General features: G+C 35.7%; 2 protein-coding genes across 3 annotated transcripts in view; both read right to left on the bottom strand.

The window, feature by feature from the left end:
- Window positions 1–27,428, bottom strand: part of LOC132708236 (trichohyalin) — a 55,025-nt gene that overhangs the window by 20,145 nt on the left and 7,452 nt on the right. For both annotated transcript variants that reach the window (XM_060680414.1, XM_060680413.1), the window contains exons 3-8: window positions 20,232–20,381; window positions 14,685–14,781; window positions 13,646–13,701; window positions 9,834–10,160; window positions 6,801–7,152; window positions 449–771 (exon numbers count right to left, since the gene is read on the bottom strand). In XM_060680414.1, the coding sequence (XP_060536397.1) occupies window positions 449–771; window positions 6,801–7,152; window positions 9,834–10,160; window positions 13,646–13,701; window positions 14,685–14,781; window positions 20,232–20,381 (1,305 nt within the window). The remainder of the gene's footprint in view (window positions 1–448; window positions 772–6,800; window positions 7,153–9,833; window positions 10,161–13,645; window positions 13,702–14,684; window positions 14,782–20,231; window positions 20,382–27,428) is intronic.
- Window positions 16,157–17,422, bottom strand: LOC132708040 (putative ammonium transporter 1). The gene has a single exon (XM_060680141.1). The coding sequence runs from the start codon at window positions 17,420–17,422 to the stop codon at window positions 16,157–16,159; it is 1,266 nt and encodes a 421-aa protein (XP_060536124.1).

Here is a 27,428-nt window from a genome sequence, read left to right as displayed (position 1 = left end):
AATTTTAAATTTTTTCTTATTAGTTAATTTTGGTTAGGGTAGTTTTTTTAATACTTACGTTGTTTTAAGAATTTTCAAATATTTATTAAAGGTAGAAGTAAATGAGTTCTATCCATAGATACCTGAACGTCCTTTCCACTTCCCTCCCATCTTTCGTTTGGCCGACAACAAATTTTTTATGACCCTTTTAACAGCGGATGGTACCAGCTATAACCGACGTTTTGGTACTATAGATAAGGGATCAAAGTATAGATCCAAAGTCAATCTTATCCCGTCCATTTTAATACTGTTAAGTTTTTAATACATTTATTAAAGATAAGAGGTAATCGAAGTCTATCCATAGATATCTCAAAGTTCTAATTAACCAAAACTATCGCAGGTTTCGACAAAAGTCATCTTACATGAATCACCAGCCTTCCATTAATGTATCGAAAAGTGAGAAGGTTACCTGCGACTTTTCCAATTTTTCCTGCAGGGCTTGCGCTTCGGAACGGGCTCGTTCGCTGTCCGCCTGGGTCACCCGGAGCTCCGCTTGACACCGTCTCAAATCGGACGACGTCTTGTCTGCTCTCTCGTGCGCTCTGTCCAGCTCGTGCGAGCTGCTGTATATGTTTCTACCGAACGTGGTCGTTTTGGTCTGGGCGAGATCCAAGTCCTGCCTCAGCCGTTCGTTTTCCAGTTCCAAGCGGGCGATTCGCTGCCTCATCGTCTCGTAATCGTCTCCCCTACGTCCGAATTCCATCGCCTTGTCCAGCTCAGCTTTCGACTTGCCTAAGTCCGTCGTAACAGTTTTCAGGTATTAGTAGCTTTATTCGGGTTTTACAACCGCGCAGAATTACTTAACACGGAGATAATGGGTACGACCTACGTAACGTTTTAACTTCGGAGAGTAGACGGGAAGTGCCATGAACGAGAAGTTGATGAATACTCAAAATTTGCTTCATATCATATGTGTTCTTTCCATACGAATTCATCTATATACCTATGAAACAACTTTTAAATATTAACTTTAAACTTAAAACTTTCTCTTGGTGAGGTTTACGGTTTTAGATGCTTTTTGATACATTTTAGGTTAGGAGATACGGTTTTCATTGGGTCCTCATTTGCCTACCTATCTTTTCTATATAATAATAATGAATAAAGTTAATTCTCAGAAAATTAGTTACATAAAAATTTTACATATATTAGGCAATTTAGAATTTAATAATAATTGGGATATCATTCAGGAGGTACTGTTTCCGTTTTTTTAAACAATTGACATTTAAGGACTCAAATTTTCTAGCAACACTAGTATAAATTATTAAAAAACGACTTTTCATAAAGTAAGGTATAGTGAAGAGGAAGTCGGCATATATATATATATATATATATATATATATATATATATATATATATATATATATATATATATATATATAATCAAGGAATTGAATATGAAACAGAGAAGAATCCTCCATGCAGTGTGTATGCAGAAAACTTTATCACAGTTGGAAAAAAAATTAAAGGACTCTCTCTTAACAGAACAGTGTTCACCAACTGCAGAACAATGATTAGTATTAAAAAAATAAATAAATAAAAATAAAACGTAGTATAAAAAAATAAATTTGAATGCTTCAAAAATCAATAAAAGTCCATAATTCAAACCTATTTGTTTAATTCATAATTATTATATTTTTCTATTTATGTTTTTTATATATTTTTACATTGAGTATGCTTTCTGTATACATTTATTGATAAATTGCAACATTAAATGCAGTTTCAATCTTATTCCAAATGGCGATGCAAACTGTTTTATTGCAAATAACGCTTATTCGAAATTTAGTAGAAACACGCCCTCTAACGGATATATGTCCAACGTACAAATATTCTCGAGAGGCACTTTTTTATGTAAAGTTAATAATTAGAATTTTTTTTCTTTGATATTTCGGGCACCAAAACCATAACTCTATTGTAAATTGTTTTGATTTATTATTGTTTTTTGAGATTGCTTGTGATGGTTTCGTAATTGTCGTCAAGAAAAAAATCCTAACCTTTTATAGTAATAATAGTGTATGGTTCCATTCTGACTAGAATATTAAAAATTTCTTTCTTTAAGATTTTAACAGTTCCAATTTTCTGTTGCTGAATATTTTTATGCACTGGTAATAAGGACCATTTTCGGTTCCTGTGATGGTGAGGAAAACTAAAATTCTGTGTGCGTGTTGCATAAACAGTTTAGAAGTAAAAAAGGATCTATTTTTTTAAAAGTCACATGAGGAAATCCTGTATGAACCCTGCAGTTACTGTTAAGACATTCAGTTCTTTGAACTTTCCTCTGCACGACTATCTACTTTCTAGACCTAGAATTGTTCTAATTGCAAGTTTTTGTACTATAAATACTTTTTCAATGTCTCTGCAACTCCTATACAGTAGTTATCTAATATGACTTTCAAAATTGGCATGATATAATCTTTTTAGTATTTATACCTATGTAGTTTTTTAGAACTCGAAACGTATACGTAAACGAATAACATACCTTGTTTCATTTACCCACAACATAACTAACACGGAATTAACAAGTTATCGTGATCGTTTTTGGTTCAGCTACTTTGCTCTTGTTCGTCTTGAATAGTACTATATTTGCTTTTTACAAAACTTCGGTTATCAACTCTCTTGTTTACAGATCCGTAAAACTATTTCTTACCTCTGCTCTTCTCTCTAATAATAAACACATTAAAGATATTAAGCGTTCCATGAAAAAATACACTTCACCACAACCTACCAATAGCAATGAGGTCGAAAGCAATCCTACACTTGCCACTGTGGTCCTTCCTTACATTCAAAACATCACTGACCACATATCAAAAGTTCTAAAGAAATATAACGTCAAAACCAGATTTACCACTTGTCCAAAAATCTCTCATCTTCGGTCCGTCAAAGACAAAATTCCATTTGAGATGCCAGGAGTTTACAGCATTCCATACATATGCGGCAAAGAATACATTGGAGAGACTGGACGAAAAATATCAACTAGGCTCAAAGAACACGAAAGAGCACGACTAAGACAAATAAAGTCATCAGCTGTGGCCGAACACACTCATGAAACCAGACATAAAATTTTATTCGATAAAAATAAAATTCTAGCATGTAATCAGTTCTTCTACCAACGAAAAATCCGAGTCTATAGAAATCTATAAACAACTTAACAATATTAACCACGACTCAGGTCTCTACCTGTCATTAATTTGGGAATCAGTCATCCGAGACGACGGTGTTTATGCCGCTCATTTAGCTCCGTCCCCTTCAAACAATATATTAGCAGGTACAGAGTAAAATACGAGGCAGTTTCAGTCAAGCTCTGAAGAAGCCAACAAGATGATTGGCGAAACGTCAGCAGCAAAAATCGACGCAGGAGGACTCCAGAAGATTTGTAAAAAGTATTACAGTAGCCTGTGGAAGTTTCTTTAAAAAACAACAACCAATTTATTTTTATTACATCAATGTTCAACTTCGTCATAAAGCTTGTGGCTGCGTTCTTTAAAATATTTATATCATAGCAAACTTATATCGTCAGCATAGTTCGTTATTTTACAATTTTCTACTACTGTAAGTAATTCTGTTATGTTATTTATGTAAAATACAAATAAAATAGGGCCAATGACACTTTTATGTGGAATTCCTAATGAGACAGGAGCAGGGCTAGATACAATTCTATCCAAGCCAGTACATATGGCTACTTGTTGCATTCTATCTGTTAGATATGATGTGATCCACTTTAGTGTCACCTCTCGGATACCATATTGATACAGTTTCTTCAATAAAATATCGTAGTCTAGGGTATTAATCATATGCTTTTGTCAGTTCATGTTCAACTGATATAATCCGGTAGTTTTCTAATTTACTTGCATCCCCCTTTTCAGAACTGGCATGGCTACAGCAAGCTTTAGTTGTTCTGGAAAGACCCCATCTTAACGAATTATTAATTATGTAAATCAGTAGTTGAGCAATTGCATCAATTATAAATTTTAATAGGTTACTGGACACTTCATCAAACCCGCTACTATGTTAATTTTTTATTTTTCTATAAAGGTAATTTTTTGGTATTTAATTTTAAGTACCAATTTCTGGGCAGTATGATCAGATATGAACGAATTTAGAACATCAGAAGTAAAATCTACTTCAAATTTTGTTAATATATTGTCTATGCACGTTTTGCTGTTAACTGTTACGCGAGTATAATCGCATATGGTCTGAACACATTAAACGAGTTAATCATTGACAGAAAGTCACTCAGAGTCTTACTATTGGACTTCAAATCTATGTTAAAGTCTTCTGCAATAACTATCAAACTAGCACATTATTTGGTTTACTTGTAAGGATATCTAACAACACTCTAGTTTACGTAAGGAAACCTTATCTCCTGCGAGGGGTCTGTCACAACACTCAAATACGTATTTTTCAGCAAGCTGAAGCTTGTGTAAATTGCACAGCCCCCGTGCCTATTTTCCTGTCACCTACAGAAACTTGCGACTAGTCTGAATCTTTCTATACCATAATTTTGTAGGTGTATTTGTGTTTTCCAATGCTCTGAGACACACAACACTTGACAATCTAAATTGAGTTTGAGAAAAACCTCCAACAGGTCAACTGAACTTCCAATTGACCGAAAATTTTGATGAATAAGACTGAGGCCGTTCTGAATCTCTTTCATCTTTGTTGTGCACGAACTATTCATGGTGTTATCATTAATTTCTAAAAATTTTCATCATAATAATAAAACTGGGCAGTTATTGCTTCTTGTCTAGTACTTTACGTCTTGGTAGCCCATACGATTACAGTTTGGGCAAGACAACTCCGGTGCTTCACATTCTCTCCCTTCATGTCAGCCTCCACATTTATGGCAGAATTTTTCCATCTGGCCATACTTCACCACATGCCCAAAACCACAACATTTAAAACACATAGCCAATGGTATATATTCTTGACCATAAATTATAACTAGGTCGAAATTTATTCTTTCTTTTTTTTGCTGTTGTCGGGGGTGCTTGTAGTATCCAATTCCCCTTGAGATGGTTTCTGCAATTTTTTTTCGCTATAATATTAATTTTTTCATTTAATGCATTAATTTCTCGATTGAATCGAAGTAATTCATCCATAAATTCTGCATCCGTGTTGCCTTTTTCAATTCCTGTCAGCATAAACATGGGATCTGTTATACCTATTTCCTTTACATTAATATCACTTTTATCTTCTAGGGTTACTTTTAATTTCTGTTGTTGAGTATTTTTCTATGACTGTGCACTATTATTGCTCCACAATTAAGGGAGATTATATTTGTGTGTCCTTGAGATGTAGCGGTTTGACCTCGGGTTTGACTTATGTGTTTTTGCCTTAGGAGACGGTTTCCTTTTTCAAGCGCATCCATTCGATATGCCATTTTAGTAAATGTTTTTGGCATTATGGATGAGCAGTTCCATCATCATTCACTTCGCTCTTGCTACCTATTTCCATTGCATATTCTATATTGTCAATAGCTTTTAACACCACATTGATCATTTGGTTTCCCTCACACGCTTCCGAAGTGTGCTTTTCATCAACTTCATCACTCAAGCTTATGTTTGTACGTGACATTCTAGTATCCTTTTGCCTTTTACTATTTGTTCTGTCTGTTTAGTCATCAATTTCTTACGCATTAAAATCCGAATTAGTGTTATTTGAGACCTTCATTGGTGAGCGTGCAATGGAATTCCTTGCCTTGTAAACGTCTCAAATTCCTTATTTTGTTCAATGTTGAAGATCCCCCCGCCACTGGGGTATTCAGAGTTTTTGTTTTCTATTCCAAGGATTGCTTTTATCTGTTGATGACACTTTTTTCCTATCACTATTTTTTTTCAATCACTTTTATTAATATTCCGTTCTCTAACAAACTACAATTTACAGTAACTTGAGAAAGCTGCACCGACACGTCCGTTCGCGTCGCTTATCGCGCCATATAGTCAGAAAAATATTAATTCTTAATTCGTTAAATGGCCTTCGTACTGAAGATGATGAACGATAACTCAGAAACGGTGATTTGTAGACCCCTGATGTTATATATCCTTGAATTCGCCTTTCAGTAGTCTATCTAGACATAGCATAATATATGGGGGTTTGCATTTGAAAAAAGTGAGAAAACTGGTTATGCGCGAAGTATGGCAACACTGTAGGATTTTATTGTAATTTAAAAATGCAATCTTTGCGAAATAAATAAACGATAAAAGTATCTTGAAATAAGATTGAAATACCCGATACAATGCTGAACTTTTGTTTCAAAGACCTAGTTAAATCAGTGTTAATATACGGCAACATATACTGTGAAGCAGCTAACCATGTATACATGAAAATATAATAAATGAAAATTCCAAATTAACCAGAGCAGCTATTGTAGTTAACTTTATGTTCAATCTCTTCTAGTTCCAGAAATAAGGTGGTGAGTCAACTATAGAGTAAAATTCATTGGTTTAAAAAGTTATGAGAAAATGCTATATACAAAAGTTGTAAAGATTGTTAGGAAGCAAGTTTTAAAATTATGTTAAAGTATTCAAGGCAGCACAAGAAGCATGACAAATAAATCATATATTTTTTACACCTTATTTTGAAATTTTGTTCTGAATTCCCGTTAAAAATTTGCAACTTTTTTTTGAAGTTTTGCATCCTAACAATCTTTCGAACTTTTGCATTTACTATTTTGCCATAAGTTTTGAGACCAATGACATAATGAACTTTATTCTATAGTGGATCCAGCCCGTTAATCCACAAACATGGCACTTTTAGGGACTCACCCAACTCGGACTGGGAACTTTCCAATTTGGCCTCGATGCGTTCGCGGTCGTTTTGCGCGCGTTCCAATCGGGCCGTCAACTTTTCGACCTCGCTATTCAGCGCGTGGATCTTCATCTTGTACTCCGCCAATTCGCGCTCGTGCAGCTCGCGTTCCTCCTGCTTCTCCTGTTCCGCCCTGTCCCTCTGCTCTCTCAACTGTTGCATTTGTTTCTCTTTGTCGCCGATGGCTTCTTCCAACGTGGAAAGTGCTCCCTCCGACGAACAGTGATGGGCCTGCATCGCCGATAGTCTGGCCCGCGCCATGTCCACCTGATTGTCTTTCTCTTTCAGCAGGTCCTCCAAATTTTCGACCTGTTCGAACGGTTGCAGTATAAACGAAACGAAACGTGTCAATAATCGATCTACGATCGTAATGGATTAATATTGGTAGTACGGCGAAAAATTCGGGGTGTGTTAGTTAACTTCAACGTTCAACATTTACTTACTAGTTGAACTCTCTCGACACTGGTCAAATTCACTTTCGTTTCACTTAATCGCACAGAACATCGTAATATCTGTAAAAGGCGGTCCGTAATGGCTCAAACCAAGATCTGAATTACAAAATGAGAGTCGTGGACCGCTAAATTATGGAGTGTTAATGTCGAACACCACGTACGTCAGGCGAAATGCAATCGTACTTTCCGTATCTCGAAAAACGGCTCTGTGTATCAGGCGTCCATTTTTCGATGGTTTTACGCTGCCTTGAAACTTATTCAAAATGTATTTTATCTCTGGAAACTTAATACTCACATATTTTTACTTTTTTATTTTTATTTCACTTTACTTATATATTTTTTAAATAGGTCTCTTTTTATATTAAAATTAATGTTTAATTTTTGAAAAAAAAAATATTTTTTTTCATATTATTGAGTTCTTGCCAGGATTTCGAGGTTTTCTGCGTTTTAGATGTTACAAGTTTTAATGAAAAAATCTAAACCAGTCACGGCAGCAAATATTAAATTGGAAAATTATTAAAAAAATAAATTAGCCGTTTCATTTGACTTCAACACCCAAATAAAATATATACTTTTTGTTTTTTTCCCATTTGCCACTAATAATTGTTTAACATCTGTTTTATTAAAAAAAACACTCATTAGGAGATGAAACTTTTCTGGAACTAGTTAAAAAAAACTTAAGTTAATTTTATTAAAGAAAAACAAAAAAAACAAGCCAACCTACCAACTAACCCTGCAAGTATGGCGGAAAATGTTTTTTTAATATTGTTTTCTGAAAAACTAAAATAGATGTACGAGATTGTTCTTGAAAATATAATAATAAAGTCATATTGGAATTGAAGTCAATCCGTCGATATACGCTTGTTTCGTTTTTTTTATTTTTCTCACGACTTTATCTTTCAAATTTAACCGTTTAACGTTACTTGTTTATAGATTACCGTGGTCTTGGATAAGTGGCTTTTTCTTCACAATTTCCTATTCAGACATCGTATTTGTCGATTTGGATCATGAAGGTTATCATTAATATATATAGTATGGAAAACAGTTGATTTTGAAATTTTTTTATTTTTTTCGAAAATATATTTGTTTCCTTGTTTTTATCCTTGTCTAACGATTTAATTTCTCAAGTTTAACCGTTCGTTTTTGGAATACAAATCTAGGCTTGCTTACTGTGGTCTTGGATAAGCAGGTTACGCGACATTTTATTTGCATTTTTTGACAATGTCCGTTGTATTTGTCACGCGAAACAGTTGATTTCGAAAAGGTTTTTCTTGAAAATATGTTTCGGCCCTTGGTTTTATCACTTTCTCAAGTTGAAATACTTTGAAATACTCATCCACATATTATTATTGTTATCTGCGTCACGTAAAACGCGTATAATCGGGGCCTGTAATTTTTGACTTTAGTGTTTTCTTTTTAGAAACCCCTACCCAAAAAATAAACATGATATTTGGAAGACAATTTAATAAGCTTTAGTATGAGTTTAAATTTGTCAAGAATGCTGATATTATATATGCGTAGCTACGGTTAAACAAATGAAACGTATTCATGCAATTGTTATATACTTTGCAAGTGGAATTTTCGCATTTTTCGTTTTTAACCATTTTGGTAGCATTGAATTGTGTTCGCATGATGCATACTACACAGCAAAAAGCAGTACAAGTTAGCGCTTGAATCGAAAGTGGACTTCGCCACCGAGGTGTTGCTCGACAACTGGACATGACACGCGCGGTAGTTCGAAGAGTATGTCAACGGTTGAGGAGACTGGATTTTTTGCTAGGCATTCTGGAACATTTATTGTGTCAACTGTTCTTTATTGCAGAATGTTGCAATGAAGAGCGGAGCCCTTATGAAGGTCGTTTCTGCATGATATGGGGTGCAATTCCTATGGACGCATGATCCGACCCTGTACATCGAGGATATTTTATCAGATCACGTGGTATCAGATGTCAACTACATTGGAGAAGAATTCATTTTTATGCATGACGAAACTAGACCGCACACTGCAAGGATTGTGTAAGTGCAGTCCCCACCTCAATCCGATCGAACATATTCGGGATGAGCTAAGAGAGAATTCGAGGTAGACTTCGTACCCCCACCTCGATCCCAGAGCTTATTGTTGCAGTAGACGAAGAGTGGCTTAACATTCCACAAGAAACAACAGCGTACTTGATTAGATCTATTCCTAATCGAGTAAGAAATGTTATTAGAGCAAGAGGGGGTCGAGTTGCTAATTATCAATAATTGGCATACTTTATATGCTAAACCTAAAAAGCGAAAATAAATTTTAATCAATTTAAACTCGTATTAAAACATATGAAATTGTCTTTCAAACAGCATTTTTTTGATCTAATCAGTAGTTACCAAAAAAAAAAAGAAATTTAAATCAAAGGTTTGCAATGGGCCGATTTCTATGCGCGTGCGTGCGCCTTCGTGCGTGTCCGATGATGCCATTGTGGCGGACATTTTATAAATAATTATTTTTTCAAGACGGACCCATTGTAGGTTTTTAAACGAATGGATCCCCAAGCTACGTACCTTCCTCTGCAGCACGTTAATTTTCCGATCCTTGATGTCCATGTGCTCCCTCATCTCGGCGATTTCCGCGCCCGCCCTCGCCCTCTCCTGCTGGTGCTGCTGCGTCTTCTTCTCGATCATCCTGTTCTTCTCCTCCAGTCGCGCCCTCAACTCCTCCACGTCCGCCTGCAGCATGTTGTAGTGTTCTTCTTTCGCGCACAGCGACTCCTTCAGCACCGCGATGTGCCTCTGATAGTCCTGGTGCTGTTCCTCGAGCGTTTTCATCTTGGCGCCCATCGCGAGGATCTCCTGGTCCCTGCGCTGTATCTCCACCCGGAACTCGTCGAGCTGCGCGACAAGCGGACGCATGCACTATCCGTGCGGGACGCATGCGCGGTGCCGAGAGACAGTGAGGTGGTAAAACTCGAACCCCGCGCCAAGCGGCCGGAGAGTCTTTTACATCTAGTTTTACAGTCTACCCGATTATAGAGCCGTCCTTCCCGATCTGCACGTCGTTCAACAGAAAACTTACTTGTCGCCTGGGCTTGGCGGGGCCAAGCCTATCCGCCTCGCTCTCCAGCAGGCGAACTTCGCGTTCTAGAGTCGCTATTCTAGCGTCTTTCGTATCCAGCAGTACTTTGACGGTACTACTGGAGGGCGAGGGTACTAGCTCCAGCTGCGTCTGCAGCGTGCGTAACGTCTCGTTAGCAGCCCGCAGCTCCTGCACAGATAGGGATTGAGAGAGGGCGCGCGCGCGCACGCGTGCCAGGCCGCTCACCGCGCTCATCGCTTTACCACCACCGTCATCGACACATTACCAAGAATACCGTCGTTCCTGCACCCGAGACCAAATACCGCCCGCGCCTGGCCTCGTTTCGTGGTCCGGGTCGAAGAAATTGGTTCCACGTTGTTACGATCGTTAACAATTTAAACAAGAGCGACATTGGATTTAGATGGAAACAAAAAAAGTTTAAGGGAAAAAGTGGAACCTTGGTGGCAAAGTTAACATATTTGGGCGAAACATTAATCGACGTCTTTATTTAGTTGAATTAAGGAGTATTAAAAATGATTTCCTTCATAATGGCTTCACTCGAACAAAACATCAAATTGTAAACTCAAAACAACGACAGGACGATGTGAGATGGTACAAAGTTAAGACTGCATTCAAGTGCAAGACGGCCTTAATAAGCGTACTTACAAGAACAAAGGCAGAAGCATCGACTTAACAATAACCATGATTGCAAACTAGAAACAGACTAAATAGGATTATGAAAGAATATATAAAACACAATATCTGAGTAACAAATAAGAATTTCTAAGAAACGAATCGATTAAGAATGTGGGATATAAGTGTCTCGTATGAGACAATGCGAATTGTAAAATACCCAACCACGTCAAAGAAATTTTATTAACTAATTAACATTTTAGAGAAAACAATGGACAAGTAAACAAGAGCATTGTAGATGTAATAGATATTATTAAAGCATAAGATAATATCAAAATTAGTGTCCCGGTCTCACTTGATTTTAGCCAAACGTTCGACATGATAAATCGTGAGATCCTCATTTCAATTCATCATAACGTAGGATTAATTGAAGCGTCTTGTAAATTCGTATCGTCCTTTTCAAATGACAAAACACAAAAACGAATCAACCTCAAGGCTTTCGACTGTTAACAAGAGAATATCACAGGGTAGTATTTTAGATTCACGTATTTTTTTATACCATAATTAAACCGAAAACAAGCATACAAGTGCGGATAAAATGTCACAATAGTTACAATAACTAGAGAATCTAGAACTTTAAGAGGCACGCCTTTTGTAAATAATACCAACTCGCTTCTATTAATAAAATAATTTATTAATTCTCGGAAAAATTGTTTTTGCACAATTTCAAGACTGCACTGATTCAATCCAATATCAATCTCTATGGATCCTATTTCTGGGGACCAATGAATTGAATATATTTGCCTGATAGCAGCTTAAAAATATGCCGTAACAATTTTCATACGCGATACGGTGCAAATCGTAATTCAAAGTGGCTCTAATATGGGACCTAAGCTTGTTTCGACATAATTGAAAACGGTGGTATCAAATGTGTATCAAATACACCCGACCCGATTTTATTATGTAATATGTAATACTTGAAAGCGCCGTTACGCCACTACTGACAGAATGATATCCTGATCGGTTAGGAGACAAAATGTTATTTGTTTCCAAAAAAAATACGTTTTTTCTAGAAGTGTAGATAGGTAGCGTAAAATTTGAATAGGTCTTAATTCATTAAAACTATCACTTTATTATTTTTGAAAATTGGAGTGATTTTATTTTAATAACAGTATGCTCGGCCTATATACAAATTTGGCAACTATAAGAGATGGAAATCTTCGTATACTGTCTGTTACAAAACATCAAATTTAGTGCGAATATTCGGTGTTTAAAGTCATTCTTTAAAAGGTGGTTCGAAATCCAGCGATAGAAAAATGTATTATTGGCAGCTCTTCTATTGCAAAACACGTCGAGGGATATAATGTTGAAAAGTCGGAAGATTTTCAAGTCGTCCACAGTGCATTGCACTGTTATTTTCTGAAACTGTATACTGGACGTCGTGGACATCGAACGCCACGTTAAACTTAACGTAAAAAATATGCAGACGATCATTCAATTGCAACTTTTGTAAAAGTTGTAATTTGTACTTAGTTTTCATGTGGCAATGGGATAAAATTTCTCTGTCCAATTTCGTCGACTGCGGATAGAAAGGGCACCACGTGGCGGTATTGGGCAGGGCGTTTACTTTTAAAATTCACAACATATAGCGGGATGACAGACACCGACATGCTTGATGATGTTACAGGTTCTTGATTATGTGCCGGATGATATGAAAACGAACCCACACACACTACCTCACGTATACAACTACTGGAATCATTATTGGTTGCTCTCATTGAAAAAAACGATACTGTACGATGGAAAATGACGGTCGATGACAATATTAAAATGGCATTTTTAAAAGAAGAAACGTTTAGATAACGATAGTTGACTGAAAATTCACGTCCTTAATCGCGGCATTCTTAGCTACGACATCGTCACTAACCACGAACAAAAATTTACAGGCTAAACTACCAAATCGTTTCACGAATACGCAACACAAACAAATTAATGGGAAAAAGCGATAATTGCCGATTCGAATAAAAAGCAACGAACCGAGAATGATTATTTACTTAAGTTCTACTTAACCAGACGATTTTTTTATAACGCATTTAAGTAGTAAAATATAAAACCATTTAGAAATATGAATAAACAACATGATCATCAAACGCTAAGCATTTGTATGTCGTTAACTGCCTACCGTTCCAATTAGCTTAAATTTATTAAATATTTTTTGCGTTAACATTGTATTATTTAAAGTCGTCGTAATCCAGTGCTGATAATTTCGATACATACTTACTATTTCAATACTTCAATGATTGATAAATTAAAAAATTGATGAGTTTTGATTAGTTGCCTGAAATTAAACCGACCACATAAGAATGTCAGTTGCTGAGATGGATTAATTTATATTCGCAATTCTGTACGTTAAGTAGTGAAAAAACGTTCTGAATCCGGACGTTAATTTTGAAAGTAAAGAAAGAAAAAGTACATTATTCACTTAATAGCTATAAAATTAATACTATACGCATATTTTTTAATTCATGGAAACGCGAACCCTTAAAAATTTCCTTCAAGATAAATGTCTTAAAACGTCTGATATTAAAAAAAATGTCTTTCAAAAACGATGCCGCGCGAAAACTGAACCAATGAAAGCAGCCAAACGAAAGTTCAAATTGATAAGTACCTGTTTCTGAGCCATGGCTTGCATTTGTTGGAACATGGCCCGTTCCTCCTCTTTACCTGAAACAAATTCCAAAAACACCCCCCCGATTAGTCCCGACCAAATATGAGTCGTCTTCCCTGCTGGGGCAACGCTGATGGGTGAGACGAGATGGTTGATGCGCTGTAACTGTGCCGCCGAAGTCGTACGTCACGTATCAGTGATTAGATACGCTAGCGTGGAATGCACAAAAAGCTTCTCGATTAATACCGTAAGGGCGGTAATTCGTTTTTACTATTTACTTCGAAGTAAATTTAGGTCGGTCGGGTCATTAGTCAAACCGATGCAGTATCGAGTTTACCGTTCGATTTAAAACGAGTTTGGTTTGTTTTAAAGTTGATCGAGTTTTTCGACCCGCATTTCGTTGAGTTTCTATGGGAAACTTCACCGTTTTAGTCGTGAAGGGGTTCTTGAAGACTATTGTTGAGCGAATCAAAGAAACTTTCGCACTATTTACACATCCTAATGATAAAAACCCCGCATATCGTTGTTCTTTGTTAGAATTTGATACTTCGAAAACAGATAGAGGATCTTTTCCACAAGAGTTCAACGTACAATTTGCAACTGTCACAAGCTCACGAGAAGAATTTGTTGTTTAAATTTTGAAAAATATGCAATTAGCGAGTAGGAGGAGATTTGTAAATAGCAAGTCACGATATATTTATGTTACGTTAGAAATGGTTCAAAATGGCCAAAAAGGAAATTGAGACATTTGGAATGGATTATTCTCGCGACCTCCAGTTGAAGTAACTAAGTTAATGAAACTTCATTCATTTCCTTTTTGATTTTCTATATTTTTTTGTTATTGGATATTATTAGATAATTATGACGCCAAGTCAAAATCAAATCTAGAAGCTTTCGTCTTTTATGACAAGCACTGAATTGAGGCACGTATGTTAAGATGACACTTGAACATATATACCTAAACAAAAAAAAAGAAGTGAAGTGGGTGTCGGTGAAAGGGAAAAAATGAAACCGGGAAATAACAAGCTCCCACACTCACCCATGCCCTTGTTCTGCAGCATCTCCAGCAGCTTTTTTATGCTCTCGTCCCGAGCCTGCAGCGTTTGTTTTTGAGTTTCGATGCGAAGTTCCAGTTCCTGCGACGAACGACAAACTCCGTTTTTATTTGCACCTTTTTATCCGTTGGCAGACATAAAAATTTGCCGGTTTAACACCGAAGCTATTTTGAATGCAAGTTTTTTTTTTCAATCCGATACTTTAGAATTAAATACTTTAGAATTTTTTTTATTTCCTTTAAATGGCATTCGTTTCGACAAACTTGGTCGTATCGAATAAACGTATGTGGTTTGAATATTTTCGATTTTTTGTATTGTTTGTAAGATTTTTTTTTGTATTTGTATTTAGGGCAAATAATTTTTGGTTCTACCGAAAAAAAGGAAAAGTGGACGCTCCAGGGTCAGTCGTTCAATGTTAATGCACAAAGTTAAATTACAAAATTGGCAAGTGCGAAAAGTAGACAAACCACGAATTTGTGATATCTGTGAATTTTTTCCTTTGACGTATCGAAGATGTCGAGATATTATTGAACAAGTGATAAATTTGGTTTGAACGTTATATTTCCCAAGAACTCTTGATATGTTCTCACTGATGTTTTGAATGTAAGAATTACGGTGGCACGTGCGCGCCTTCTTTGGGATTCATTTTCTTTCTTATCTATAACGTGGAAATTATTAGAAAGAAAAGTAGGTGTAAGGTGTTTCAATTCTAGGTTCAGTGACTCAAGTTAAGGTAGTTTTAGGGCTTTGTAAACAAGAGAGATGACAACTGATGAATTTAATTTAATTTTATTTTATTAATTATTACAACGTATGTCAGTTTAAATGGTTAAGAAAATTTCGGTAGGATTTTTCATCATAAGGCCAAAAACAAATGGATCATCAACGTAGCGTTTCCATAATTCTGGTTTTAGATGGAAGGTTTCGAGGATTTTCTTTTTGAAAAGCTGCCATAAAAATATTCTGGATGATTGGTGATGATTGGCAACCCGTAGCTATTTCCCACGTTTGTTCCAAAATGTGAACGTTTTTCAGTTAAGATGGAAAGATTTGCTTCAGGATGTTAGGATATTAATATATCTGAAATAATGTTGACAGTTCCAGGAATAGAGACTTTAGTAAAAAGTGATTCTACGTCGACACGAAGTACGAAACTATCTACTAGAACATGTTGGACAACCAATAGCGCTGACAACAGATCCAATAATCCAGAAGCTTTTTAACCAATATTACAGCAGCTTACAGAAGTTTCTTTAAAAAATTGAGGAATGTTGAGAGAAATCAAAGAAAGGAGATGGATTTTGATCGCGTTGAAGCCAAAAAGGCAGAAAAAAATGTCAAATTAGATTCCACCGCAAAATACGAATAAAGGACGCTCCGAAAACACCGCTATAAGAAGCGCAATGATACAAAGAAATATAAAATATTCTTTTAATCGAAAATTACTTAATAAAATTCATAAAGATCGCAAAACAAACGAGCCGCCGAGGCGACTCCGGTCGAATTCCGGCGACACGCGCCCCGCCGCGTTCAAATAATCCGGGCGGCGCCCGCGCGTCCACGCCTTCCTCAAAAACGACGCCCGTCCGTGGTTGACCGTCTCGAACTTGTTCTTGAAGGTGCCGACGAGGCTCAGCAAGCTGAACGCAACCACGTAAACGATGACGGTCGCGAGCAGTACCGTCAGCAGGCAAATCAGTTGCCAGAGCGCGTCGGCGCCGGTCGCCGAGACGCCAGGCAGAAGCGCCCCCGCGGCGCCGCCCGCCAGATAAATCGAAAAGACGCCGCAACAGTCCTCGACCGATTTGAAGACGAGCGAACGGGCGAGAAAAAACGCGAGCGCTCCGGCGGCGGCGACGCAGCACGAGATCGTCGGCGTGTAGATGTTGACGCCGGCGGAAACGGCGACGACGCCCGCGACGCCCCCTTGGAGACACTTGACGATTGGCCAGTGGCGGTGGAGATTTCGCGAGAGCGTCAGTTGGAAACACGCGGTCGACAGAATGCCGACCACGATAGCCATCAGGCTATTCACGGCGACGACGTCGTGGCGACTTGGAAACCCGACGTATTCGATCAGGATCAGAAAGTAGCCGCTCGCCGATCCGCTGGCGTACTCGCGTGCCAACGACAAATCGCTCAGGTCGCGCGCTCTGAGCACTCGCTTGCCGAAAACTAATGCGGCGACGAAGGCCGCGGCCGCCGAAGGCACGTGCACCACTAGGTTACCGCCGCGGTCTTGAACGGAGACCTTTTTTCCGAGCAACGTGCGTTTCGTCATCCAACCGCGCTCGTCCCAGATCCAATGCATCAAGACCGGCAGGAACAGCGCACTGGTCAGCGACGCGGTGACGAGCATCGACGCCGCGTGCATCCTCGCTATCACCGCGCTCGACGTTATCGCGGTGGCGATTAAACACGCCGCGAATCCGACCGGAGCGTCGTTCAGGTTGTCGGTCCCGACGAGACCGCCGCCGTACGAGACGAAACCGTAAAAGGTGCGGTCTCCGAATGAGAGCTGGTATCCCGCGAACCCGTACGAAAGTATCGCGACCGCGATTTCCACGACGTTGTGGAACACGATGACGTAAACGTTCTCGATCGGTATGCTTCCCATCTGAACCAAGAGGAATCCGATTCTCAGCAGCAACACGCACGTCACCGTGCCGAACGACTCTTCGTTACGCTTAACGTTATCGACGATGGTTGTCGCGTTTGACATTTAACGTCGTAATTTGATTGACGTCCGGTCGGTAGGCGTTGAAGCCGGTAATTTTCAGTAGTGATAGAAAGGCACAAAAATTTTTTGGAAAGAATCATTTTAAGTTTGATATCGTTTTAGTTACAACATGTCTCGGAAAAGTCGATTCCGATTGAAATCTGATTAAAATCACTACCAGAAAATGAGATTTTTAGCTGATCTTTTTCTAAGAGTTTCCCTAATAAACAGGCATTTCGGGAGATGTGTGGACTGAAGTGGTCCTCAGATTATGCATTTGTTTTTACCGATGCCTCTAAGGGGGATGATAGGGTGGGAATAGGAGTTTATATCCCCCATCTTAACATTAAATCAGGGTGGGGGTTGAACCGTTTTTTTTTTTTAATATTTGTATGGCTGAAATGGTGGCAATTAAGCACTTCATTTGATACATACATATAATTTAGTTAGAGCTGTAATAGTCTCTGACTCTAAGAGTGCCCTCCAAAGTCTGAATTCTACAAAGTTCAATGCTAAATCGAGTGGTATTCTCCTAGATGTTAAACATAGGCTGAAAGTCCTGGAGCAGAAAGGCTTCCGAATCTCTCTTTGTTGGGTTCCTAGCCACTCCGGTATTAGAAATAATGAAATTGTGGATAGGGTGGCCAACCAAGCTAGAGAGAATGTCCTATTGGAATTAAAACCTCATTTTAAGAAGTTTTTTAGAGTTGTCAAAAATAATCTATGGATTTCCTGGTCTTTAAGATGGAGAAGAATGGGTTCCTACAAAGGTAGGATTTATACCCTGGTTTCATGGATTAAATCTCACCAGAAAAGAAATTACTACTATGTGCAGATTAAGAAGTAATCACTGCTGTTATCCGATCCACCTACGCAGGATAAATATAAAGGCAAATAACTTATGTGAATGCGGAGAAGTAAGAGACCTTAATCGCATATTTTTTGATTGTGTGAAGTATCGGAACTACTCTCAATCCCTTTATAGAAACCTGATTAATTCTCATGTTCCGTCCCCTATTTCCTTGGTACCTGCTATATTTTCTGTGAATAATTTGGAACGCGTTGCTAAGGCTATATGTAACTTTATTAGTGTATGTGATATACGCTTGTAAATAGACTTGTGTGCATAAAATTTAGACTGCTTAGTGACACTTGAAAATAGACATTATTGTGCATTTAGAGTAACGTAACTGCGCTATTTAAATTTGTGTGGACTTTTAGGAGCATCCGTCGACGGTAGTCGGCAATGGGCGAATGTCCTTGGTTGACGTGCCCATTTTAAGCAAAAGCAAAAAAGAAAAAGAAGCTGATATCTGCACAGAAAGAGAAAGACAAAGGTCGATTTTGACTGAAATTTGAATAAAATCAGAAGCAATTATTTGACCTAAGAAAAAAGTTTTTTATACTAATATCTTCAAATTTCATGCCATTTTCGTTACAATTTGTATCGGAAAAAACGATTTCGATTAGTACTACTTGACACAAAACGGTTTTAAGTTGATATAGGTGTGTTTCATATAGATTTCGTTAAAACAAGGCTCTTAAAAGTCAATTATGACTGAAATCTAATTGAATTAAAAAAAAAGTACTATATTAAAAAATGTCGACTAGAATCTGATCTTATCGACGCTCTCTGTGCATCCTTACTGTCACCGCGCTCGGTGATCCGTTTTTACTCAAATATCTGCAAACTTCATGCGGTTATAATTACAATACGTCTCGAAATAGTATATTTCTTTTCGAATGTGATTCAAATCAAAAACAAAAAGGTACTATTTGACACAAAAAGATGAGTTAAAGTTGATACCTGTACATATGAGTAAAGTATTCTTATTTTTGAGTAAATACGAAAAAAACAATATTTGTCAATATTATATAATGATCCGCAAGTTTGCTGAAGTTTTCGTTACAATCGAAATTTTATGAAAAAAATGTCCTACTTAAATTTACCGATAGAATATAAAAGTTTAAAAAATATATATAAATAATAAACATATAAAATCACTAAATTTCAAATGTATTCAATTGTTTGAAAGTGTAATCGCTTGGCTGGTAATTTAATGACAACTGCTATAATAAAAAAAAGTCAAGTTCAATACAAAACTAACATGGGAACGTCAGATTAAAAAGATTACTCAAACAGCTTCGGATGGTCTAAATATGCGTTTTAATTATCAGAACTTGATGAGGTTGCCATCCTTGCAGACTTCTAATATTCTACACATTATAAATTACGTCCCATTTATTGAGTCCATTTAGAGAACCTGTATATTGCTCCTCTATGGGATTTGAAGTTGAGCACGGATAATTACAATTCCAGATTTAATGAGAAGATGATGAGCAGGTGCAAATGAAAATTGGAGTTTCTTGCCCTATGAGGAAGTGTGTATTGTGTAGAAGTAAGTGTGAATTGGCTTTACCAACACCAGTAAAACCATTATTTTTTCTTACTTTTTCAAAATATTAGAACAAGGATAGCAACCATATTGCAGACCTGTTGGTTAAGTCTGGAAAACTTAAAAATAATATTTAGAAAAATTGAATTAATTATATTATAATTATAGATGACACTAGTTTTTGATTTTTATCTCTATCGGTAGAATTCGAAGGCCCAATAAGCCGACCAAATTGCCTATAATACATACTATAATAATTTTTAAAAAACTAAAACTCAAAGCTTCAAGCAATTATTAGCATTTTTGTTCCATTTAAGCTACTCCTTGTGTTGGATAAACTCGAAAAACACAGAAATATTTCACACAGCGCGTGTGAACCATAATAACGGATAAATTTTATTGTTTGCGTTGGTTACCTTGATCGTGTCCCGCAAGATGGCGATTTCCCTCTGCAAATGCTCGTTTTCCTGGTACAGGGCCTCCATTTGCTGTTGAACCTCTATGCTTGGTCCCCTCATCCTCATTCGCAACTCCTCTTCCAACTGTCTTACCAACATCGCCTGTTTCTATAACAAAAAAATTACCGTACAAACTCAGGAAATGAGCCAACCAAAAATACAAATATTTATAACAATCCCCACAGATTACGTCATCGAGCTTTGTTGTTACATCATCGATCTTCGAATATAAAGCCGATCAAATATATAATTAAAAAAATATATTGTCGATGAAAAATTTTCCAAGTAGTCGTCACAAATATAAAATTGACCATTCAAATCAAAATAATGTTGGTATAAACAAATTATTGATTCTTTTTTTATGAGCGAATTAGTTTGTTTCCGAGTAAGAATAAAAATAAGAATAAAACTTCTGCGTTTCAATTCTCTTTAACAAAAATAAAAGTACAAATGAAATGACTATGACGAAATTATTTCTCCACAAAGATTTTTTGAAAACGGTTAGACATAAAAATAAGATAGCTAGAACACCCTATACATATGAAAAAACAAATATTAAAAAATCTCGAATCTCGACGATACTATGCAACTTTTTTTTCTATCTTTTAAAATTTGTTATTTTAAAGTAGGAATTTTTCTGTTAAATGTTTAAAGTTTTTGAACTCCCCGTATATAAAGAAAAGAGATTTGATATCACTCGAACTATTGTAACTTCACAATCGCAACAATTGAACATGTTAATATAAAAGACGATTTTTTAATAAATATGATTTCCACCACCAATTAATTAGTGCGTAACTTGGATACATTGATTACATCTAAAAAAATTTTTTAAAATTAAATAAAAAAAAGACCCAATAAGCACACTATACTTCTAACGCTATCATTTGAAAATATTTTGTTTTTTTTTTTTTTAAATAGTTATGGTCTGTTCATAGATATAAGAAAGTGACCAATTGCTTTTGAATGGGTTTATCCAAGGGTGGTCATTAACAAACAATGCAACAAGATTATTACCTAAAGTTTCGGAATTTAAATTCAGATAAAATTTTGGTCCGTAATAGAAAATAATTTTATACCTACCTGTGTTTAATATTCTTTGGTTTGGTATGCTACTTACTTTAAGCTTAATCATTCTTATTTCGTGCGTAATACAGCATGTGTTGAATCGTGTGAGAATTATGCAAAATATGTGCGAGTCTAGTGTATCTCAGGAGATGCTCCAGCCCAAATGTGGAAAACACTATCTTGTTGAGACTAAGGAAGTTATAAACAATGTTTATTTGACTCTCATTGAACGTGATGCCACCAAGCAAGCATCTTTAGAAGAAATGGCCACAAGAACGAAAATTCCAACATGAACTGTATGGAAAATTGTGAATAATCCCATTTCAGCGAGGAAAAAAAGAAGCGATGCTGACATTTTTCGATTGAAAGTGATCAAGGTATAATACGGCGCAAAATTTACGTTAATTTAAGTTATACGAGGAACAAAGCGTGACTACATTAGATATCTTAATTAGGAGGCTTGAAAAAGATGAAACCGGTGTTAAATATGGCAGAACTTCCTTATGGAAGTGTATTCAACACATGGGTTTCAGATTTAAAAAAATTGACAAAAGGCAAGTTTTAATGGAATCTTTTAGAATTCGGAAATGGCGACTGGAATATCTAGAAAAAATTAGGATTTACATAGAACAACAAAGGCCAATTATTTACTTGGATGAAACCTGGTTCGACACTAATGATATCCCGGAAAAGGGTTGGGTTGACTCAACTGATAACTGTAAAACAAACGCGCCATCAAAAACTTTCAACTATTTTGCATGCTGGCTCTAAAGATGGTTGGATTCCAAATGGACTTTCTCTGTCTGCGAAATATATTAAAGATTCTTCTCTGGATTACCATGAAGATACCACCGCTGATTTATTTGAAAGTTGGTTTAAAAACAAACTAGTTCCAAACATTCCTCCTAATAGCGTAATTGTAATAGACAATGCAAGTTATCACAGTAGAGAGTTGAGTAAAACCCCTTCCTCATGTGACACAAAAGCAACAATCCAAAAATACATGTATAATAACGACATTTATTTTCACGAAGATTATACCAAAAAGCAATTAATTGAGGTTCTACAAAGCTTGAACCTACAAAAGGAATACGTCGAAAATCTAGGGCATACAGTTTTAAGGCTTCCACCTTACCACTGTATATTTAATACCAACTGAAATCTGCCATTCGTAGTAACAATGTTTTTCCCCGTGTTAACTCCAATGTCCTCAAACTTATAGAAACCGAAGTTTTTAACATCCCTCCACGAAGTTGGGCAAATTCTTTTAAACATATAGAAAACGCAGAACAATCGTATTGCATATTGCAAATAATATGGAACAAATAATAATTAGAACAGGCGATGATAGCGATAGTGATACTGTGATAGTAGGTAATAAAAATAATTTGTAATTTTATTTTAGATAAATACATACATAAATAAATAAATATTGTTTAGTATTTTTCCTAAAAAAAACCCAAATAATTAAATTCTAAACAAAGTACAGACCTGTTCGACCATATTTCATTCTTACAGCTTGCCCGGGTCTTCCTTAATTCGTATTAGTTAGTCACTTTCTTATATCTATGAACAGACTTCATCACAATGCTTTCTAATTATGATTATTAAAAATAGAGGAGTTTTAGGTTCATTTCAATCAGATTTAAGTCAAAATCGACTTTAACGATAGTTATTGTAAGCAACCCGGCATCAAATTTGCAGATATCAGCTGAAACTTTCTGGATCAAATTGTTGCCCGTTTTTGTTGATTTCAATAATATTCCAGTCAAAATCACATTTTCTGCAATTTACAGGTTTAATGTACCGAACTGTACATTAAACCTGTAGATGTCAATTAAAAACCTCTTTTTTGGGTCAAACAGCAGCTTTTGTTGCCAGTTAGAAATTTTATCGATTAACTACACCATTTCCAGTTCTTTCAAATTAATATAATAACAAAATTTATATTCTACTTTTGTCCGATTAGGAGTTCTATCAAATCGAAACCGTAACGACATAAAAAAACAGCTGGTAACCTAGTTTCCGAAAACGTCTCATTTGGTCGAATAATCATTTAACAAACACGCGAGGTTTTTATATTTTTAGATCGATACAAGCGTCGAGGCGGCAACGCGGTTTGGGCTCTACTAGTGTGTGTGTGTTTTTTTTAATAACGTCGATTCGAGAATAAATGTTTGAAGGTATTATTAATAACAATAATAATCTTTATTTAACAATGATACAATGAAATTTGTTTCGAGACACACGTGTGTAAGGGTAACGCGAACTTTTATCTAAGACGAACTGATTAGAATTGATTCCGATTGATCCATGTTGAATTTACCAAACTCACTTGGCATTTTTAAGATAATAAGGTAGAAGGCATAAAATAAGTTTATACAAAATATTTTCTCTAGTTTTTTTTCTATTTGGCCTTGATTGTAATTTTGTCATATACCCAAATTCAGAATTATCATCAAAATTGCTAATTAAATAAACCCGAAGCGAAAAAAATAAGAAACCAAATTTTGAAAAATACATCATATCAAAATATAATGTCCCTTTTGAAATTATATGGAATTCAGAATGCCAATTCTCTTTCTAAAAATCGAATAAGATTTGGTTATTGTGTTCAACAACTGCTAATGACTTTCTGATTTTTTATCTTAGTTGATATTGTTCGTTCTGTTTCTTCAATGCGAAATTTCTCTTTGACTGATCAAAGTTGAGGAGAGATTTTTGGACAATGGGTAAATTTGGGTGTGACGTTATATTAAGAAAAGCGATGTTTTATATGTAAAAAAGGACAATAGTGGCGAGTGTGGGGTTGCTTTCGGATCACTGTTTTTGGAAGGCTGTGAAGTATATTTTGGGCTGGAACGCTTAATATCTTCAATGTGAAAATTATTAGAGACAAAGCAAATGTAAGGTATTTTAATTCTAGGTTAGGTCTCATTTTCTATTAGTAGAAACATCCCGGAATGCGAGATTATTATTAATTTCTAATTCTTTCTAATTCCAATTCTATAGAGTTTAAATGGCTAAGAAAATAAGAAAATCTTTATCTAAATTTGATTTTAGATGCAACATGTTGAGAGCTTTCTTCGCAAAATATATTTGCGTACTAGTGAGGATTTTCAGAACCCAGCCGTACCACAATCGAAAGTCTCCAAATAAAATTTACAAATTACACATTACAGAAGAAAGAGTTTTGATATGTTTTTTAACCTTTTACCAACTTCCTTTCTCACTCTAATCGTTTTTGTTAATTGCTTTTAGCGTTATTTTTTATATTAGCGTCATTTTTTTATTTGGTGCTCTATAATAAGTTTGTCTCAAACCGTATGTCGAGTAATCTTGCTTGTATAAATAAATAAATAAAAGTTCGACCGCATCATCTTTCGCTACATTTCGGGTTCGACACACATTTCGGTTCAAGAATGGCGCATACGGTCGACGAACTTGTGCCCCCGTATCGATCCAACGGGTGGAGAGGGTAAAGGGCCCGGTTACGTTGCCGTGTGATTTCGTTTTTAACGAGTTCTTTAATAAAGTTTTTATTTTTCCTTATATTAATTCATTCACTGAAAAAATTTATCCAAAAATATATCAAACATTTGCTCTGCATGGAATCCGTATTATCCGGATTGATGGCATAAAAAGGGAATTGATATTTTTGGAACTAAATTTTTATTTACATATTTAATAATTCTTCTTTTGCCCAAAGTTGAAATTCCCTCAAACTTGACACCAATAAGCATTCTTCCTGCTACTTCTTTTAACAGACATGACTATAGCGTTTGATGGTTCAGTGTGGATCTACTTTTGGGCAAATTAGGACATCCCAGTATTGCTAAAGTAACCAAAACCAACCAGTTTTGAATTAGCAGCAACACACTCAAGAAGATATTTTTTTTTAGGTTACGTTAGTTATTAGTTTGTTAATCTCTTTTAGGATATTTTTCAATGGATGTTTAAAAAAGTCCACACAGATCGTGGCTTTTTTCTTATTTCTTATTAGCACGCAAAAAATCCCTGAACATATAAGCTTTATGTAAAAGGGTTGTAAATATTTGAAACTACGTCAAATTTCTACCCATCACGGTCTACAGCTAAATTTAGAAAGAAGGGCACGATAACAACGCAAAAAACGTATAAAAAAGAACAAGATAGCCATTTTTAAATGTGTCCGTGAGTAACATATAATCCGATTGAAAAATGTCTGTTTTTCTGCGCTTCTTTCTCATATTTTACTACAATGATCGTAATCATTTGGTAATATTTTTGCCACAAAATATTGTAAAAATTGCATTTTCTCATTCGCAATGGAGCTTGGGCGCCCTCTGGCGGCCATTCTAGCGATTTCTCGATTAATGGGACCCCCTGTACAACGTACGCAATCTGCCAAAGAAGGCACGGACAAATAGACACTGTGCATTCGGAGATTTCAATTTACGATATTACATTCGACAGGACGCGAAATGAACATAAACAGATGTTTATTAATGTCTCAAGGAAGCTGCTTATATTTAAACGTCTGAGGCACAGACGAATCACATATCTACGCTCCGAAGTGTTTATTGCTCGTTTTAGGTGTCAATAACACCGAAACAATTTTAATTGTCAAATCGGAAAAGTATTGTGGCTTCGACAGCTCATGAAAGGTTAAACAAATTTCAAGCAAGATTTCACCGGATTCGGATTCCAAAGATTTCCGAAAGATTTAGCAGATTTTATCGTTTTTGAAAAATAATTAATTACAGGCTACTGTAATACTTTTTAAAAAACTTCTGGATTCCTGCTGATCCGGTTTTTGCTGGGTCGAATTTGTTGACGTTTCGCCAGTTTCAGTTTCAATTTCAGTCAAGCTCTGAAGAAGCCAACAGGATGATTGGCGAAACGTCAACAAGTTCGACTCAGCAAAAACCGACGCAGGAGGAATCCAGAAGATTTGTAACCAGTAATTTTCAAATTATCTAATTTATCTAATATAAAAAACACATTTAAACTTTTTTAGTTCCTTAATTTTTTCAGCTTTAAGAAAGTTTAGTTAGGAATTTCGGTAATTCTTAATTTTCTGTCGACAAAAACAAATTAAAATTAAATTCGAAAGGGAAGAAAATATTGTGACTTTTTATGCCTTACATTTTGTAAGCTTGATAATGCCAAACGATAACGTAAAAAGATATTTATTCCAAACTGGATTTTTATAGATTAATTTCTTTTTGAGGGATTTGATAGATAACAATGTGGAAAATTTTTATGTTCCTTCATAATCACAGAAATATGAAGTAAATTTTGTATATAAAAAATACATAAAAATTAAGTGAATATTGTCGGTTAAAAACAATATTTTTGATTTTTTTTTCAAAATTTAATTGTTTATTTTTTTTCTCGGCGTTAATTAAGGAATTTTTAACGCAGAAAATGGCAATTCTTAATTTTCTGCGCACAAAAATATTGACAACTAAAGACGGATAGAGAAAAAAAGTAGAAAATGTTTTATGAGTTTATATTATATCTTATATTTTGCAACATTCAAAAAGCCAAGCGATAACTTAAAAACAGTTATTTATTTGTTTATGTTTTTAGATTAATTTAATTGACAGATTTGGCAGATACCAAAGATTGCATACATTTTCAAATGATTTTGAGGATTTCATCGATTTTGAAAAATAAGTTTCATGTTATGCGGAAAATTTTTTTGTTCTTTCATAATCAAAAAAATTTAAATTTAAAATTTAATATAATGAAAATTCATATATTTTTTTATAGCGAGTATTCTCGGTAACAGTTAAATATAATATTTTGGATTTTTTTTATTCAAAATTTGGCTCCCTAATATTTTGGGACTTTAATTAAGTAACTTTGTGGGTAGAAAAAAGCATGTTTAAATTTAGTTGGGAATTTCAATAGTTCTTCTGTCAACAACAAAAGAAAATTTAAAAAAGGATCGAGAGAAATATTTTTATGGCCTTATCTTATATCTTTAAAGAATAGCACAAATTGACAACAATATTAGGTGTGAGAAAAAGAGAAAACAAAAATGTACACATAAATATTGAGATGTCAGGAAGGGTGTTCCTGACTCAACTTGTTTAAAAA

The sequence above is a fragment of the Cylas formicarius genome, unplaced genomic scaffold (genome assembly GCF_029955315.1).
Source record: "Cylas formicarius isolate icCylForm1 unplaced genomic scaffold, icCylForm1.1 PGA_scaffold_10__41_contigs__length_53128322, whole genome shotgun sequence".
In the NCBI taxonomy this organism is placed as follows: domain Eukaryota; kingdom Metazoa; phylum Arthropoda; class Insecta; order Coleoptera; family Brentidae; genus Cylas; species Cylas formicarius.
The sequence above is the reverse complement of the archived record's forward strand: the minus strand, read 5'-3'. Positions and strand labels throughout refer to the sequence as shown.